The 19,215-nt window shown below is 44.0% G+C and overlaps 2 protein-coding genes across 2 annotated transcripts; both read right to left on the reverse strand.

Annotated features, from left to right (window-relative positions):
• Nucleotides 1–5,830: 5,830 nt before the first annotated feature.
• Nucleotides 5,831–6,854, reverse strand: LOC106091301 (trypsin 5G1). The gene has a single exon (XM_013257780.2). It carries the CDS (start codon nucleotides 6,712–6,714, stop codon nucleotides 5,941–5,943), a length of 774 nt encoding a protein of 257 aa, XP_013113234.2. The 5' UTR covers nucleotides 6,715–6,854; the 3' UTR covers nucleotides 5,831–5,940.
• Nucleotides 6,855–18,377: 11,523 nt separating this feature from the next.
• LOC106091293 (trypsin 5G1) lies at nucleotides 18,378–19,215 on the reverse strand. The gene has a single exon (XM_013257771.2). The coding sequence runs from the start codon at nucleotides 19,166–19,168 to the stop codon at nucleotides 18,386–18,388; it is 783 nt and encodes a 260-aa protein (XP_013113225.1). The 5' UTR covers nucleotides 19,169–19,215; the 3' UTR covers nucleotides 18,378–18,385.

Consider the following 19,215-nt stretch of genomic DNA (forward strand, 5'->3'; position numbering starts at 1 on the left):
GCCTTGGCGGAAAATGCTCCTTCGCCTTTAGATTTGAATGCAGTCGATGTGCCAATTGTCAGTCAAGAACAATGCAATGAAGACTATAAGGATCTTATTACTGACCAAATGTTGTGTGCAGGGCTTCGCGGTATAGGTGGCAAGGATGCATGTCAAGGTGATTCCGGTGGTCCCTTGGCCATACGCAATAAATTAGCTGGAGTGGTGTCTTGGGGTGCCGGTTGTGCTCGTCCTGAATATCCAGGAGTTTATGCCAATGTATGGGCTCTGAAGGCTTGGATTTTGGAGAAGACTTCCCAAGAAGAATAATGTAGATTCCAAAAAACTATATTGAAATAAAAATGAGGTGATCAGCTATGACCATCTATAAGATAACCACAGTCGATGGTAGAAAGACATCAATATGTTTTATTTTGTTCGTTCATTATGGCTAGATGCTTAAGGCAGGGGTATGGATAATAATTAAGGATTTTGTAAGTATCACGGAATTCCCAACTTAAAATTTCTTTTTTCGTGATTAGTTTTTAGCGCACAAAATGCCGATTACAGGCTAAGTGTATGTCCATAGTGGCATGGGGCGGATTTATATCTGCACCCTCTTTTCAACCTAACCTAGTGAAACAGGACACTAATATTTTGTTAATTCGTTGATTAAGTTCTTGAACAGTCGAAATCGTTCTATATTTTGATCTAGTTGCTGCTTAGACATATCTCCCGATTAAAAGTTCGAGTCCACAAAATGTATACTTTTAAACTGCATCTGGTCTAAATCGGACCATGTTTAGGTGAGGCTGCCTTATGGACCGAAATACAGGTTGACATGAAATTTCAAGTCAGTCTAGCCATGTCCGTCCATCTGTCTAAAGCACTTCACATTTCGAACTAACAAATGATTCTTACCTAACCTTTGGTTAGGTTTAATGGAGAGTTCACTCGGAGGCCAGTTTGGCCCATTGTGATAGCCTAGAAAGAAAAAACAGAAAAATGATGTGAGACCTCTGGCCATATCCAGAGATAATACACGAAAAAAAAAGAAATAGGATGAAAGGAGAACCAGAGCGGGGGCTAAAACGGCTATCGCTCATGCAAGCACGTGTGTGCCTTCGCCGGATCTTTTCGCACCATCCGTCGCAAACACACACACAAAGCTCAGGAGACCTCCGAGAAGCACATTCGCAAGATCACCCAGGTTGCATAAGAACCGCCTCCGCAGCAAGCAGAGGCTGCATCCCTGCAGACCCAGATATGAACAGAGCAAGTGATCGATGGCCTCCTCCTCATCCTCATCAAGGCAACTCCCGCACGCACAAGACATTGTGCGGTATTTCCATTTGTTCTGCCATGCGGCCTATGGCTCTGTGTCCGGTTATGACCCCTGTCAATGTGCTCAGCGACCTCTTATCAGTCATCCTTCGGTCGATGGCACGCCAGAGCGCCTAGCGGTCTGGCAACCATCCCATCTTGCCACTGACCCCTCTCTGGCCATCTTTCAGTAGTTCGAAAAATGACAGGTAGGCAAGGTCGGGGGCTGGTTCGGCGCAGGCGAACTTCTCCTGGCGCATTCGTCCGCTCCTTCATTCCCCTGAATCCCTATATATCATCATCACATTGTGGATCCGGAGCCTATCCAGAAACGCCTAACACCTCGACCTCTCCGACCTCGAATCTAAGGACTTAAGCGCCGCCATAAAGTCCACATAAATCATGAATTTTAAAGGTGGTAGACCCATTAACAGAATTTCTCTGGCACAGACCTCTGGCAGAAAAACCGTATACTCTTCCGGTGATCTCTGAGACATACCAATGTTTAGCGCGTCGGAGTAGACCCCCAACCCAGTCCCTGACTTAATCTTGGAGCCCAAGTTGAAGATTCCCTCCCCCTGAAACACAGCATTCGCAAGGCAAGTTTCTGAACCCCTCTCGAACTCCCTCACAAGAGTCTCACACGAGTCTTTTTATCCACCATACTGGTCTCTCAATGGCCGTATACATCCAATTAATCATCTGGGGGGTTACCCCCCACTTCCTACCGAACATTCTCCTGCAGGAGTAAAAACGCACAGTGCCTTACGGCTTTCTTTCCTCCGTATTCCTATTCCAGGATAGCTTCGAATCGAGGATTATGCCAAGGTACATCGCATCATTCGCATATTATTATTTCACTGGGAGATATAAGGGTTGAACGCCGTCCAGTGCGACATTATTGAAAGCCCCCTCAATATCCAAGAACGCCGCCATAGTGTACTCCTGCTGGCAAGAATCATGTTAAGCCTGTTTGGTGAAACGGGGACTTTAGGAGACATAGAAGGACTAAGAGGAGGGCCTATAATAAGGCGAATAAAACCAAGTTGTAAGCGGACTGGGACCTGTACAGAAAATCCCTAAACAAGTACAAGGGCGAATTGAATATAAGTACAAGAGCGAGGTAAATTCGTTCAAGAACGTTCTCTCTCTCTCCCTCAAAGATTCAGACAGCCTTTGTGGGCGTTTTAAGAGATGAAGGAACCTGAACAGAACCTAGCTATGACAAGCTCGAGCTACCGGATGCTCGGACGTAGCTGGTAGATCAAAGTATCTGGATGCTATCGATTTTTCTCTGCAACACAGTGACTGGACGGTCTGAGCATAAACCCCAGAAAGAAAGTTTTTCAAAAAAGATATATAAAATTCTGAAAAATACATGAAATCTTTATTTGAATCGATGTACAGTCCATATAATTCAATGTTTGAAGATTGTTTCATGCAAATGTTGACCGTGAGTGCGCCGCCTCAATTGGTTCATCCGCTTAGTTAAATTTTGTAATAGTCTTTCCAACATTTCGGCCGGTATCTTACGAATAAATGCTTCAATGTTGTCTTCCAATGCGTCAATAGAAGCGGGCTTGTCTGTATGGGCATAAGCTATAACATAGCCCCACAAAAATAATCTTCAGGCGTTAAATCGCACGATCTAGGCGGGCAATTGACCGGTCCCGAGCGTAAAATAAAATGTTCACCAAACTCACCTCTCAATAAGTCCATTGTTAGGCGTGCTGTGTGGCATGTGGCACCGTTGTGTTGAAACCACATGTCATGCAGCCAAGCTCTTGCATTTTGGGCAAAAAAAAGTTGGATATCATCTCACAATAGCGCTCACCAGTCACAGTTACGTTACGATTCGCATCATCTTTGAAGAAGTACGGTCCAATGATGCCACCAGCCCATAAACCCCACTAAACTGTGACTTTTTCTGAATGCATTGACAGCTCTTGCAACGATTCTGGATGATCTTCACATCAAAATGGACAACTGTGCTTGTCCAAAAATGAGCTTCATCGCTGAACACAATTTTAGCGCGATGAACTTTGATAATGATGAATTTTGATAATAAAATGCAAAAATTTGCAAGCGTTGTTCGTTTGTAAGATGATTCATGGTTAAATTATAGACCAAACTGAAGATGTTTGACAGTGAAACAAAACACGAAACGTCCGTGAGCTGTTTAAACCAGTGTTGTCATAAAGATAATAGCTAAAAAATCGCCCTTTAGAAAAAAAGTCAAGTCGCTTGCCGACAGAGCTTGGGGACAACTTTTTTATACAAAGCAATTGGGCGGTCAGTGAAAAACTATGCAGCGCCGGACTCACCAACTGAGCATTAAGCGGTGGAATAACATTCAGATCTATCAGAATTATGTCCTATGTTTGTCGTCAGGCTGTCTCCTCAGTCTTCATGTGGATCACCTCCACCAGGAGATACCTCCATCCGAAGGCACAACTTCATGCAGTGTAAGCAGTTTCTATTGGGCTGCTGATCATTTCATTACCATGGATAGGCATTTACATCCCAAAAGATGTTTGACAGAGAAACAAAACACGAAACGTGCGTGGGCCGTTTAATCCAGTGTTGCCAAAAAGATAATAGTTAAAAAATCACCCTTTATAAATAAAGTCTTCAAGTCGCTTGCCGACAGCGCTTGGGGTGCCCATAAAGACAATTTTATATATATAAAGCAATTGGCCGGTCAGTGAAAAACCATGCAGCGCCGGACTCACCAGCTGAGCGTTACGCGGTGCAATAACATTCATATCTATCAGAATGATGTCCAACGTTTTGCGTCGGGCTGTCTCCTCAGTCTTCAGGTGGATCACCTCCACCAGGAGATATCTCCACCCGAAGGCACAACTTCATGCAATCTAAGCAGTTTCTACTGGGCTGCTGTCGCAAAGACCATTTCATTACCATTTTGTGGATAGACATTCACAGTCCAGAGATATCAGGCTGGATCTACATGATCTAGAGTGAGGGGTTCAGCACAACAAGATAGAATCTCTAGTTGAGTTGGTGTTTCAGACACGGTAACACAAGCATTGAACAGCTGCCGAGTGAATGCAGTCCTTAGAGATTGACCGCCACCTATTGTGGCTAAAGAAGTTAGCCTTTTTCGACAAACCATAGTAGTTCTAGCTAAATTGCATTCCGCCGAATCCAGCCACCTCAATTCCTATAGAGTTGGGATTGATGACTGCGTATTGGATATGTGTCCCGATTATAACCTGGGATCACCCAACACACGCCAATCGTTTGAATGCCCAACCATTGCTACTGGACTTAGGTTAGGTTAAGTTGAAAAGACGGTGCGGATTTTAATCCGCCCCATGCTACTATGGACATACACTTAAGCCAGTAATCGCCTTGTGGTGTGCTGTGAATACTAAAAAAGTAACCTCGAAATACGATATCTAAGTTAGACATTTCGTGTTACTTACAAAACCCTTAAGTGTTTTCCATGCCACGCCCCTAAGTAGGTTCATGTCTGGTATAGTGTCTCCATCATTTGCCGCACCGATTTAAGATAAGTAAGCTCATAGTCATATGTGCCCCGTTATGATATCGAAAGCGGATATCCCGGTGATCACGAATTCCGTCATCACCGGGATCTCCGCCTGCAGGACTGTAGTATGGTTAGGCAGTCTAAAACAGATCTCAGCCCCTGGATTCTCAACGCAGACCCATACGCCCACTCTGTCCTCTAGCTTTGATCCATCCGTGTAACATGATCTTCACAATGGCAATACTAGACGATAACGTCAATCTTAAACGGTGCCACTGGCAGCAGAGCCTCCCACTCGACCTCAAGTGTCGTCTATGGTATCCCATTGGAAACTTCGTCCATTCCTTCCAGGTTTCCTATCGTTGCCTCGATTATACCACGATGGTATAAGCTGCTCCTATCCTCAATCCATCGCCTTAAATCTTTTAGCCGCAGTGGTCAGATATCTAGAATAGTCTCCAGTGCCCTAGTGGGCGTGGTCCTCATCGCTCCGACTATGCCAAGAAAATATGTTCTCTGAACCTGTTGTATGGTCCTTATGTTGAACTTTTTCTCCATAGCAGTCCACCAAACTATTGAGGCGTAAGTAAGTATTGATCTAATCACGCTCCTGTAGAGGCAGTGGACTATCTTAGTATTCAGGCCCCATTTCGAGCCTAAGGGCCGCCTACCTAATGCCCAATATCTGTTAGCATGCTTAGTACGCTTCTGAATGTGACACTTCCAATTCAGTCTTCTGTCCAATATCACACCTCAGTATTCGACCTTGTCAGATATCGAAATTCTTCTATTGGGGAAACGTGGCCCACCTTCGTCTTCCTCGTGAAAAGGCAGATTTCATTCTTCTCTGGTCTAGCCCAGTCGTGCTAGACCTAGGGGTTTCAAGGCTGAAATCTGCCTACTGGACCAGGTCCCTCAGGTGCTCGATTTATCCGCAGATTTCCAAGATCTGGACGGACTCCATCAGATGAATGGGTCTAATACAACACACTGATACAACAACAAACTTTTCTCCTCTTTTATTGCATTGTTTCAAAACACCATTGAACTTTTTACAAAATAAAACACTGTGCAACATTTATATTTTCTCCCATTTCCCATAATAGTTTCTAAATATTCACTACAATCTACAAACTAAGGCCAGCAGTTTCAGCAATCCATGGCACTACGGATGCTACACGAGCATATACCCCTGGATACATGGGCTCCGCACAACCAAAACCCCAAGAGACCACACCCACCAGAGTACCATCGAGAGACAAGGGACCTCCGGAATCACCTTGGCAGGAATCTTTGCCACCTTGAGGATAACCGGCACACAACATGCGACCAGTTACCACACCATGCTCATTGTAGGTTTTCTTACAGGCATCTTCATTGACTTTGGGCACACGGGCAGCCCTTAGAACATCGGTTCTTTCATGGGGATTTTTGGTATTACCCCAGCCGGAAACGGTGAGAAGAGTACCCTCGGCCAGCACATCATCGTTGGCGGGTAATTTGGCATATTGAATTTCAAAAAACAGTTCACTGCTGTCATAGTCTTCTAGTTCGAGTATTGAGAAGTCATAATCCTTGGTTTTGCGATTGTATTGAAGATGTTGATAAATGCGAATTGGTTGCAGAAGTAGACCTTCCTTTTGTGAATGATTTGAGCCTATGCGCACTTTAAAATGTGGGTATTCTTGCGAGTGATGTTCAGTGCAGTGAGCGGCGGTTAGAACGTAGCGTTTTGATATTAAAGAACCTCCACAAAAATTCCAGCCACCTTGCAGGGACACTTGAAAGGGAATGTCTCTGATATCGATTTCAAAACCACCCACAATGCGATCGTCCGAGGAGGCGGACAGACAACCAGACGCAATGGCAATCACAGCAACAATGTTGATAGTTAAACGCATAGCTGCCAAATGCTGTCCTTTAAAATGTCGCCTACTATTGTGTGCTCTATACTCAAGGTGTGAGCTTTTTATAGATTTTGAGCTTTTTTTATGGGTAACTTACTCCTCGACTTATGGCCTTAACCAGCGATTTGATACACCACTCTGCTGATATTGCCTTTGTAGGAAGTAAACACCGTGCTTTTCAACGCCCCTGAAGGAAATTTCCAAAGCTGTCTGTCATTCGCATTAATAAGAGATAGCGATTTATTTATGACACACTTTGTGGTGTGGTAAAAAGCAAACCCAACAAAAATCCAAAAAAGTGTCAATCAAAGCAGACACCTGCACTTGAAGCTTGTGGCATTGATTTGTAACAGTTCAAATTGTAATTCCCGATCAACAACTTCGATCAACGGCAAATATGCAATTTGCGCTAACATTTTTACTTTTCGGCATTGTCTTGGGCCACTCGCTGCCTTTGGAGGATGCGGAAGTTCAACTGGAGGGATCTCGCATAGTAGGTGGTCATGCTGTCGACATCAGTGTCTATGGCTATCAAATAAGCTTGCGAAAGAAGAGTATCTATAGTCCCAAAAATCCCTTCCGACACATATGTGGTGGCAGCATTTATTCGGAGAAAATCATTATAACTGCCGCTCACTGTGTTATTGCAGCAGTGCCCAGTGAGTTTAGGGTGGTGGCCGGCTCTAACTTTCGCACTGGCGCTGATGGTGTTATGGTACCTGTCAAGGAGATCATCATGCATGAGTCCTATGATCCCAAAGTCACCAACAATGACATTGCCCTGTTGATACTCAGCTTGCCATTGCCTCTGAATGGTTTCTCCATAAGGCCCATTGCACTTATCGATACGGCTCCCATGACTGGTGTTGAGACTACAATTACTGGCTGGGGTGCCTTGGCGGAAGGTGGTCCTTCGCCCCATCACTTGCATGTTGTAAAGGTTCCCGTTGTCAGCCAGGCCCTTTGCAATGAGGATTATGAAGGTCGCATAACAGAGGCCATGTTGTGTGCTGGCCATAGAGATAAGGGCGGCAAGGATGCATGCCAAGGCGATTCCGGTGGTCCTTTAGCAATTCGTAATCAACTGGCTGGTGTTGTATCTTGGGGAGAAGGTTGTGCACGTCCCGGTTTTCCTGGTATATATGCCAATGTCTGGCATTTGAGGCAATGGGTTTTGGATAAAGTTGCGCAGTATGAAAAATTGTGAATAGTTTTAAGTGTTTAAACCTATAAATAAAAATAAAAAAATTTTACTGCAGTGCAAAACAGGGCTTTCAGCAAAAAAATTAAATGTTTGGAAAATTTGGGTTTTCATGGGTAAATTTCAGATGAAAAAGGTAAAAATTGTTTACTAAATTTTTATATCCTCCACCATAGGATGGGGGTTTACTAATTTCGTCCTTCTGTTTGTAACACCTCGAAATATGCGCCTGAGACTCCATAAAGTATATATATCCTTGATCGTCATGTCATTTTAAGTCGATCTAGCCATGGCCGTCCGTCTGTCCGTCCTTCCTTTTGTCCCTCCGTCCGTCCATCAGTATGTCGAAAGCACGCTAACTTTCGAAGAAGTAAAGCTAGCCGCTTAAAATTTTGCGCAAAAAATTTTTATTAGTGTAGGTCGATGGGATTGTAAATGGGCCAAATAGGCCCATGTTTTGATATAACTGCCATATAAACCGATCTTGGGTCTTGACTTCTTGAGCCTCTAGAGGGCGCAATTCTCATCCGATTTGACTGAAATTTTGCACGTAGTGTTACTTAACTGTGTTAAGTATGATTCAAATCGGTTCATTATCTAGTATAGCTCATATAAACCTATCTTGGCTCTTGACTTCTTTAGGCTCATCCGATCAGGTTGAAATTTTGCACGAGGTGTTTTGTTATGACATCCAATAACTATGTAAAGTATGGTGCAAATCGGCACATAACCTGATATAGCTGCCATATAAACCGATCTGGGATCTTGACTTCTTGAGCCTCTAGAGGGCGCAATTCCCATTCGATTTGGCAGAAATTTTGTACAACGGCTTCTCCCATGACCTTCGATATACGTATGGTCTGAATCGATCAATAGCTTGATGCAGCTCCCATATAAACCTCCAAATTTTGCTTCTTGAGCCCCTACAAGCGGCAATTCTTATACGAATGTACTGAAATATTACACAATGACTTCTACAATGTTCGGCATTCATTTATGGTCCGAATCGGACTATAACTTGATATAGCTCCAATAGCATAACAGTTCTTATTCAATATTCTTTGTTTGTCTAAAAAGAGATACCACGCATGGAACTCGACAAATGGGATCCATGATGGAGGGTATATCGGCCCGGCCGAACTTAGCACGCTCTTACTTGTTTTTTTCTCATTTTTTAAAAAATATATTCGCTTTATGGGAAAAAGGAAAGAGGAGCGCCACATATGAAAAATTTTTCATATTTTAGTTTTAGAATCCTTCTAGAGTTATATTTTGTATAGTCACTCATCTACTCATTAAAATCTTGAATTTGATACCCATATTGTCTATGTTAGGGCAGTTTAAAATTTTCAAGGACCCGTAGGTCGTTCCTGGGTCCAGTTTGTGGAATTATCTATGCCATTATTAATCTTTTTGTCAATGTCTTTCAGAGTCAAGAGGACTGCCGTCAATAAATTTGGTTAGCCCGATGACTTTAAGGTCGACGCAGTCTGAGTTAAGAGCGAAAGCGGCGAACACTCTTAACTCGGACTGCCTGTACTACTGTGGAACACTAAACTTGTTGGTAGGACAACGAAAATCCTATGAGAACATCCGGATCGTGAGAGGACGAGGCTATAACTCAAAGTAAGTAAGAAAGAGGTCAGTATAGCTTTCGGTATCATAGAACTATGAGCTCACTTATGCAAAATCGGTGCGGCAAGTGATACCATGTGCAGGGCATTGGGGGAGAATGATGAGAAGTTGGAGCGTTTCCTAAGACATTGTCCGGTTTTAGTAGTGACACAATTCCAGACATGTACCAACATAGGGACATGATAAGGGGATTTTCTAACTAACACGTAGTTCCTAAATAAGATTTTCTTTTTCGAGATTGCTTTTTATACCCACCACCATAGGAGGAGGTATACTAATCTAGTCGAACGCGTAAAGCTAGTCGCTTGAAATTTTGCACAGATACTTAGTATTGATGTAGGTCATTGGGGATTGCAAATGGATCGGTTCAGATTTAGATATAGCTCCCATAGAAACCGATCTCCCGATTTGACTTCTTGAGCCCTTACATGCCGCAATTTTTGTCCGATTTGGCTGAAATTTTGAATGTAACGTTCTGTTATGAATTCTAACAACAGTGCCAGGTACGGTCCGAATCGGTTTATAACCTGATATAGCTCCCATATAAACCGATCTTCCGATTTGGCTTCTTGAGCCCCTGGAAGCTGCAATTTTTGTCCGACTAGTTAAGACTTCCAACAACTGTGACAAGTACGGTCCGAATCGGTTTAATCAGTCATAGATCCCATATAAACCATTCTCCCGATTTGACTTCTTGGGCCCTTACAAGCCGCAATTTTTGTCCGATTTGGTTTAAATTTTGCATACATAGTTTTCTGTTACGATTTCCAACAACTGCGCCAAATACTTTCCAAATCAGTCTATAACCTGATATAGCTCCCATGTAAACCGATCTCTAGATCATCCCTGTTCGGTTCCTAGAAGCTTTAATTTTTGCTAGTTTGACAGAAGTTTGGTATGTAGAATACAATTTTGCCCTTCAACTAAAATTAGTTTGTATAAATTTTTAGCAGAATCCATTGTGGTGGTTTCCCAAGATTCGGCCCGGCACACTTTTACTTGTTAGTATTTACTGGCCACAAGAAGCCTATTACTGGCTTAGGTGTATGTCCATAGTGGCATGGGGCGGATACAAATTCGCACTCTCTTTTCAACCTTACCTAACCTACCTTTCCTATGATACCTATAATGACTAGGTTGGAGCACTTCGCCCCGAGTGGGGGCTTTTGTCCCTTGGGGCGGTTTTATTCGATTTGGGTGAACGAATTTTTCTCCAATACGAGTGATCTTACGCACATATCTCTAGGAGGAGTCGTTAGATTCGTAGAAAATGGATTCAACTGGATACGAGATCAGGTTCTGCACACGAGACCATGTGTAAATTAACGCGCAGGCCTACTGGTTGGCGCACACTGAGTAGAAACTAAATAAGACGATGACCGGCACTCATCCACTGATGTTTTTGCATGTGCTCGCGTCGGATAGAAGCTTACACCCTTCTCTCTTCTTATATCTCTTCATCTCGCTTTCTTGTCTCTACGTCTGACTTTGAACTCACACTTTTTCTTTACCTCCTCACCCAAAACTTCTTTTCTCGCGAGGGTACTCGTAATTCCATGGGCCGAACTGGACTCTATATAAACTCTACTGGATGTTGAAAAACATAAACTTATCTATCCAACACGCACGAGCGCACATACATCGAGACCTCTGTCGAACCTTATCGTCTTGTTAGCGTATTTGTCACGTTTCTTAGGATACGTCTGATACGTCACGCACATCAATGATGGAAAGCCTCTGTGCCTGTAAATCGGTGTATGAACAAAGCAAATACTCAATAGGATTCTCTCCTTCCTCATCAAGACAGCTCCTGCAGTACACATTATGTGGAATTCTCATGTGCCATATGGCCTAAAGCACATTGTCTGTTTAAAACCCCTATAATAGTGCGTACTAACTTTTAATCAAAAGCCAGCAAATCCATCATCCTCCTTCGCTGCGCGTTAGGCTAGAGTATCCTGGCAGACCTGCATCCATGCACGAACTTCACAACCGACTGCGCACTGGCCGTCCCCTATACAAACTATGTTCAGAAGATCGACAAATGGCGCATATGCGAGACCGGCGATAGCTTCGCTTGCGCGGACGAGCTTCTATGGCGACACAACACTTCCCGTATTTTTTTGCGGTTATTGTATTCGCACAGACCTCTGCTAGAAATCCCGTTCAGACTCGGTGGCAGGTACTCTAAAACCTTCCTCAGACTACCCTCCGCAAAAAATCTAGAATAGAATTGTGGCCGTATCCGTCCGAGTTCCCACAGCCTAAGCGTAACCTATGCGACACTGTTTCGAAAACAGATCTCGAAAAGAGGAATATCCAGCTTCCCATCATAGTCCGCCTGCGGCTTGGCTCTAAATAATTTCGACGAGGTTTACGTCTTGCTATCTAAAGCCTTCCACTAAAACAGTGCTCCATACGACAGCACTAGCCTCACAATGGACATATTCATCCAGTAAATCATCCTTTGGTTAACTTTAATACGATATCTTATATCTCGCAATGAAGAGCACCAATTTATTCCTTGTATTAGGCCTCAACCCATTTTTCGTATGCCAACTCTATAATCTTTTCAGTGACTCTTCCATTACCTGCCTAGGTTGAGTATCGCGTATCCGATTAATCTTACGCCATTCATGTTGATATCCCATAGAACTTCTTTTACCATGAGAGTTCAGAGACTCGACTAGAACAATTTTCTGGAGGGCCGTCTCCACTAACTTATCTTTCAGGTATGGTTATGGATGGCAAGCTCCACTGAAGTTCTCCGATATCTGCCCTTACTTGACCTTCAGGTGTTTCCAGAGTTTTAAGTAAAAGTTTTGACTGACCTTATTTCCCCGCCTTGGTAATAATGACCACCATGACTTCTCTCTATGCAGATTTGCCACGAAAACTTCATTAGAGTACAGTGGGCAAACTTCTCACATATAAATGAGAGCTATCCTCCCAATCATAAGCCATCCCTTTTATAGCCGTGTCCGAACGGCGGGAAGAAAAGACTTTACATCACTGTTAAACCATTTTTACAATAGCACATTACCTCACATATATCGCCAGAATTAGGTGGGGGTAACCACCGCAGAAAATGATTTCCGAATGTTCCCGCCAGGGTTTGAACTCAGGCGTGCGGCGTCATCGGTGGACATGCTAACCTCTGCGCCACGGTGACCAACATGACAGACTTGCCATAATAATCGAACTCGGCCATGATAGAATAACTCCAAGGCATTCCTGCAGTGAGTCGGGATGATTCTGTCAGGTCCTTTCGATAAAAATTGCTGGAAAGTGCGAATCGCAGCATATTCTTCTCCTCCTAGAAAAAACCACCGATGAGGTCATTCGTAGAGGGCGCTTCCGTGGGTATTACGATGTAGTGATCAACGATCTCTTCCTGACTGTCCGGAAAATCCATTTCTATCAATAGTTTAACAGTCTTCTGGTTTCGTTCGGTGTACGTTCCGTCTTTTCATGCCTTTAAAAAGGCGTCGTTCATGGTTTCTTTAACAAATCCTACTGCCGTTTCCAGTTACCTTGTGTCCTATATAGGCCACCCAGGGAACCCTAATTTCTGATCTCCTACCAGATTCATGGAGTTTTTGTACACCCTACTCCTCTTTATTCTACTCAACTTGGAGACTTTTTCTGTAGTGGTCCGAAAAGGAGCAATGTGGAAGGATATTCCAGTTTGAGGCTTACACTAGCCAATGTTCTTCCTAAGCGTTATACCTGTTCCCTGATTAAGTTGTAGAACGATCGCGTTTTTTCCTTGTTGCAGATAAAAAAATTTCGCCGGTGGATAAAATGTGCGATCTTACCCCATGGTTTTACAGCATTTGACCAAGGTCTGTACCATATTTTCCAGGGGTTGCCCTACTCATACGGCAGGTAGAGACAAGCACCAGTAAGGGTTTGCTGTGACTCTCTAGGGCCACTACCGTTAAATTTACATTCCTGTAATGGTCACTACGATACAGATTGTAATCTCACCTTGAGTCGGGGGAGAAATTTTTCATAAATTGCTTGATCTGAGTTCAAGATCATGTTACCTGGTAACCACGTTTCCTGGACGAGGTATACTTCAGCGCCATCTCACCCATTATTCTGAGCAGCTCATTGTAGCTGCCTCTGTGTGGCGAGACCCAAAATTTGGCCTGGTAGAACTTATCATGTTTATCAGACACTGCAACGCTATGCCATAATTCTGTGATGCCACCTAGTAGTGAGATATCGTTTGAGATGTTTCCTGTTGCAGAAGTAAAGATCTAGGAGATCAAAAAGAATGTTAAATGATCATCATCTACCTGCACGATTTACTTCAGTCCACGTGTCCTAAAACTTCATTAAGAGACAAATATAGGACATCAAGGTCAGAGAGGGCTGCAAAAATCTTTTCAAAAAGGTAGACCTAAACGAAGATCTTATGGCTGGGATAACTACAAGACTATAAGATTGAGACCACGGAAAATGAGATTGAATTTAAAAATATAAACAAAATGTGGATAAAGTTTTAAAACGGCACGAAATGCACATCCGAAGGTCCTAAGTTGAAAAAGGAAATTCTGGTCTACCTTACTAGGGAATAAAGGCCACAAAGGGGTTATTTGGGGATCCAACAGGTATTCATTTCGATTAAGAGTTTGAACCAAAGTTCTTCCATCATGTATCACGCTAGTCAAAGTGACTGCCTAAGCTCAGTGTGGTGTTGTATTCCCTCATATTTCAGCTGTGGATAATAAGCAGCCCCAACCATGAGCGGCGAAGTCAAGGACATGCTAGAAAAAGACATTTGCTATTGTTTAGTGTGATGCTTCGTGGATTCTCCACTAAAGGGGACCATGACCCTGCCGCATACACAGGAAGATGATTTTTGATAATGGATTTCAATTGATGCTACGGGCTGACAGCTGTGGTATTCTATTGCCTGAGTAGGATGGAGTGACATTCTTCACGAAATGGCCCTTAACGCAAGTACAAGTAAAGTTTTGCGTCAACCCTCGCGAGGACGTTGCAAAGACACCCATTAAGCGAACATAAAGGCCGACGACATTTCCAGATACAGATAACGGCTCTAATTTGGGACACAATCAAACTGGAGACACCAACCAACACATCAGCAGAGGATATGGAATCGATCTTTAGAAGTAGTTCGAAAGTACACCGATCGCCAGTCAATTCTTCACGAGCCTCCGGTCCCAGTATCGAGTTTGAAACGGAAGTTAGAAGTATGACTGTACCTCAGCAGAGAATAACTCAGAAGCATGCGAGAACGGCTTCACTTCTAGACATGAGTTCATCTTGAAGATGCAACTTTCAGAAGAAGAAGCGCTTGGCAAATGCAAGAAAACCTACGTCAAATGCGACTGGCCATAGGAAGGCAGAAAAATATCAGCAGGGATGTAAAATATTCTGTGTCAGAGATAGAAGAAATCTTGGGCATCATAGAAAGCTACCGCAGAAACTGGAAAACTGCGGAGAAGCTAAGAAGGCCAAGAAAAGCAGAGACTCCCACGACAGCAGGAGTCTCTGCGACGGCTCAAATAAGATGAGCGCGCCGAGTCCAGTCGATGATAACTCCGGCAAGGAGAAGAGGAAGGTCAAAGCTATAGAAATGAGACCACCAACGAAAACAACTAAAGTGAAAAAGCCCGACAAAGAGGCAAAGACGAAGAGGACATCGCGGCGGAAGCAGCGAGCTTGAAAGCCTAGGCATCCTTCGTCTCCCTATAAGTTAGCTGTGCCAATGAGCTGCTAAACTAGCCCCGGATTGGAATGACGAATTGTTGGCTGAAATATCGGGATGAAAGAACATCTGCTTTAGGTGTTTTGAACCAGGACATCTATAGTGGGAATGCAAGGGACCTGATAAAAAAGGAATGGGACTATGTAATAAATACGATCACCAGTGAAATGCTGCATATGATCGCACAGCGGAAATGGTCCGACTGGTCACCTACCTGGCTCAGGGAGATGTAAAGGAGGCACACAGCAGGCATGCTAAGAATATAACAGGCCGACATTCGAAGGTCTCACATGATTCCTTATTGTATAGTTATAAGCGAGCAATATGGAGGAAGAAATCAAGTGTGCTGGCTTGAGGAAGACAGCAGCTTTCTGGAATCCAGATCGCGATGGAATCTCACCAGTAAGCAGCGGAAATGGAAACCGATACAACTCCAGTGACTGTATCGACGCCTTCGAAAGGAAACTTGATGAGATCGACGATACAACGTGAAATATAGACGGGCATTACATAGTAGCTGGCGATTTAGACTCTAGAGCAATAGAATGAAGCATGCCAACGACTAAGTCAAGAGTCAAGACGAGTTCTACTTATGATCGCGAGAACTGGCTATTCGTTTTAAACAGTGAAAACGTGCCAACCCCTTAGGCGACCCTAAGGGGTGGGCACTAAGCTGGACATCACCCTTGTGTCCGACGAAATCACCTGGTAGACGAAAGATTAGAGTGTACTAGAAACTTACATAGCAAGCGGCTACCCGTATATTATGTTCTACTTTGACACTAGAAACCCTTGGGCCTCGGATACAAAATTGTGATGGATAAACTCGGCACACGGAGCCCCACAGCGGTGATGAACGGAAGAACAATGGAAAATATTGTCCACAAGAGCACACTGACAACATAAGATCGTTAACGATAGAGGAGCTTAAGAATGCCGCCCGCAGTCTCCAAAGCGGAAAGCCCCCAGTACCGGCCGAATGCCGGCCAAGATCATCAGGAAGATATCTAAAAACAGACTGAATTTCTTCTAAGAATATTAAAGCGGAGGTGTTTTTCCGGAGGTATGAAAGAGACAAAATTGGCGCTCTTAGGGAAGAGCAAAGGTGATACCACATCCCCATCCTCATGCCACTGTGTATGCTGGATACGGCTGGCAAGCTTTTGGAGCGACTTATAAAGCCACAGCTCCACGTCGTCATCATATTGGGAGGAGAGAAACAACATGGTCTTTCGGACAGGAATGTCCACGATCGGAGCTCTTAGATATGTGTTGGAGTTAGTAGAGGCGGCTAGGTAAAGGTACCACTACTTTAGGCCAATTGTTCGTTCTCTTTGCCATACAGTATGTGAAGAAGGAACATAATAGCCTCAGATAGTCTGACGTCTTCCAAACACACAGAGAGGACTTTTATATCCCGGCGTATCTGATGAGAATAATGAGAAGTAACTCGCATAATAGGGTACTTATCTATAACTCTCAGGATGAAACGAGTGAACATGAGGTCACATCAAAGCGGTGCAAGGCTCCATACTTGGACCGGATCCTTGGAATGCCAGTCATAATGGAGGTCTGCGAACATGCCTGACGGAACCTTTCTAGTCATATATGCTGATGTCATCGCTGCAATCATCACGTAAGATGCAGAGCGACGACAGCTGATGGAATATAATAGCCTCAGATAGTCTGACGTCTTCCAAACGCACAGAGAGGACTTTTATATCCCGGCGTATCTGATGAGAATAATGAGAAGTTACTCGCATAGCAGAGTACTTATCTATAACTCTCAGGATTGAACGAGTGAACATGAGGTCACATCAAAGCGGTGCAAGGCTCCATACTTGGACCGGATCCTTGGAATGCTAATCATAATGGAGGTTTACGAACATGCCAGACGGAACCTTTCTAGTCGTATATGCTGATGTCATCGCTGCAATCATCACGTAAGATGCAGAGCGCACACTACGACAGCTCTTGCTATGGGCAAAGAACTGGTCGGACTTCCACGGCTTGCAACTTGCGATGCAGAGGACGGAATTGCTACTCCTAGCAAAAAAAATATGGATATGCGCCTAGACGGCACACTGTTGAAGACCAAGAGATCGGTCACATATCAAAGAATGCGACTGGATACAAAGCTGATCTATGTAGATGGAACGGTTTCGATAGACCTAAAGGCCGTGGAGCGCACCAGGCTCTACACAGCGAGGTGCAACACCCAGAGAGGACAGGGTGAGATTCAAACGGATCATACACAGGCCATAGGAGAGGAGATGGCAACAAAGGTGAACGAATGAGCATCGGACAAAGTGGACAAGACGACTCATACCCGATGTAAGGATGCGGAGAGATAGGAAGCACGGCGACGTCAACTATTACGTTACACAAATGTTGATAGGCAATGGTTACTTCCGAAAATACCTGCATAGAAAGGGCAATGCTCTTCTAGCAGATGCTTTTTTGAGGAACTAGAGGTTGCAGACACACATTCTTCCACTGCGTATGCTGGGTCGAAAGACGCAGGGAACTGGAAAAAATAATTACTGGGAGATGGTGATGAGATACACTGAACAAGTGCTGCGTTAAAACAATATGGACCTGGACGCAGTGGCGAAGATAATGGATTCATAGCTAAGGTCGCAGACACATCGAAAATGATGTGGATAAACACCAGATTATAGGATGCACTTTGAAGAATTGCGAAAGCGGTTCCGAGATGGAGTTAATCCCCAGGGGTGACAAAGCATTTTCCAAACCTCACGAGCGCAAAAAAAAAAATAAATAAAGACCACATTTTAAATATATCTGAGAAAAAGACTTTTTCAGGAAGACTTTTTCAGAGAGAGAATAATCGATATTTTTCAAGCTTTTAAAGAAATCTGGTTGGTTCAATCCTGTGATACCACAACCGACCAATCTGCTTAAGAACGACTACTTGCAGACCGCCACTACAAACTCTAACCTATATTGGGAATCATTTTTCCTTTCCCAATTCCAAAAACTATCTCAGTAAAACACTTCGATTTTTTACTTTCAGAAATGCTCAGTTATTTTGTTTTTATTTTTTTTCCATAATCATTTTCCATTTACAAGCTAAGGCCAGTCTTCTCAGCAATCCAGGGCAATACGGATGCGACGCGAGCGTAGACTCCGGGATAGTTGGGTTCAGCACATCCAAAGCCCCAAGACACTACACCGACGAGAGTGCCATCAAGAGCCATTGGGCCACCAGAATCACCTTGGCAAGAGTCCTTGCCACCTTGAGTATAGCCGGCACAGATCATGCGATCGGTAACGCCTCCGAAATTAGTATAGGCCTCTTGGCATACCTTTTGGTTTACTTTGGGGACTTGGACAGCTCTCAAGACATCGCTACTTTCGTTGGGGTTCTTGGTATTACCCCAGCCAGAAACGGTTACAAGGGTGCCATCGGCAACATCATCGGCGGTGGGCAATTTGGCATATTGGAGTTCGAAGCCCAAGGCACTGGTGTCGTAATCCTCCAATTCCAAAATGGAGAAATCATAGTCCACAACACTGGCACTGTATTGGTGGTGTTGATGGATGCGATTAACCTTGAGGAGCAAACCCCCCTTTTCGGAATAGGAGGAGCCAACGCGTACCTTGAAGTTGGGATTGAACTCTGAGGCGCCATCAGTGCAGTGAGCAGCAGTAAGAACAAAGCGCTTGGCAATGAGGGAACCTCCGCAGAAGTGCCATCCTGCTTGCAGGGACACTTGGAAGGGAACCTTCTTGATGTCGGTTTCATAGCCGCCTACGATGCGACCATCCAAACGGGGCTTACCACGTACGTTGGCAGCAGAGCAGCTAGCCACAAAAAGGACAGCAATAGCGAAGAAAAACCTCATAGTTTACAATGATCCAAACACTTGCGTTTAACAAACCACAAACTAAT

This window comes from Stomoxys calcitrans, chromosome 5 (genome assembly GCF_963082655.1).
Source record: "Stomoxys calcitrans chromosome 5, idStoCalc2.1, whole genome shotgun sequence".
NCBI classification, from domain to species: domain Eukaryota; kingdom Metazoa; phylum Arthropoda; class Insecta; order Diptera; family Muscidae; genus Stomoxys; species Stomoxys calcitrans.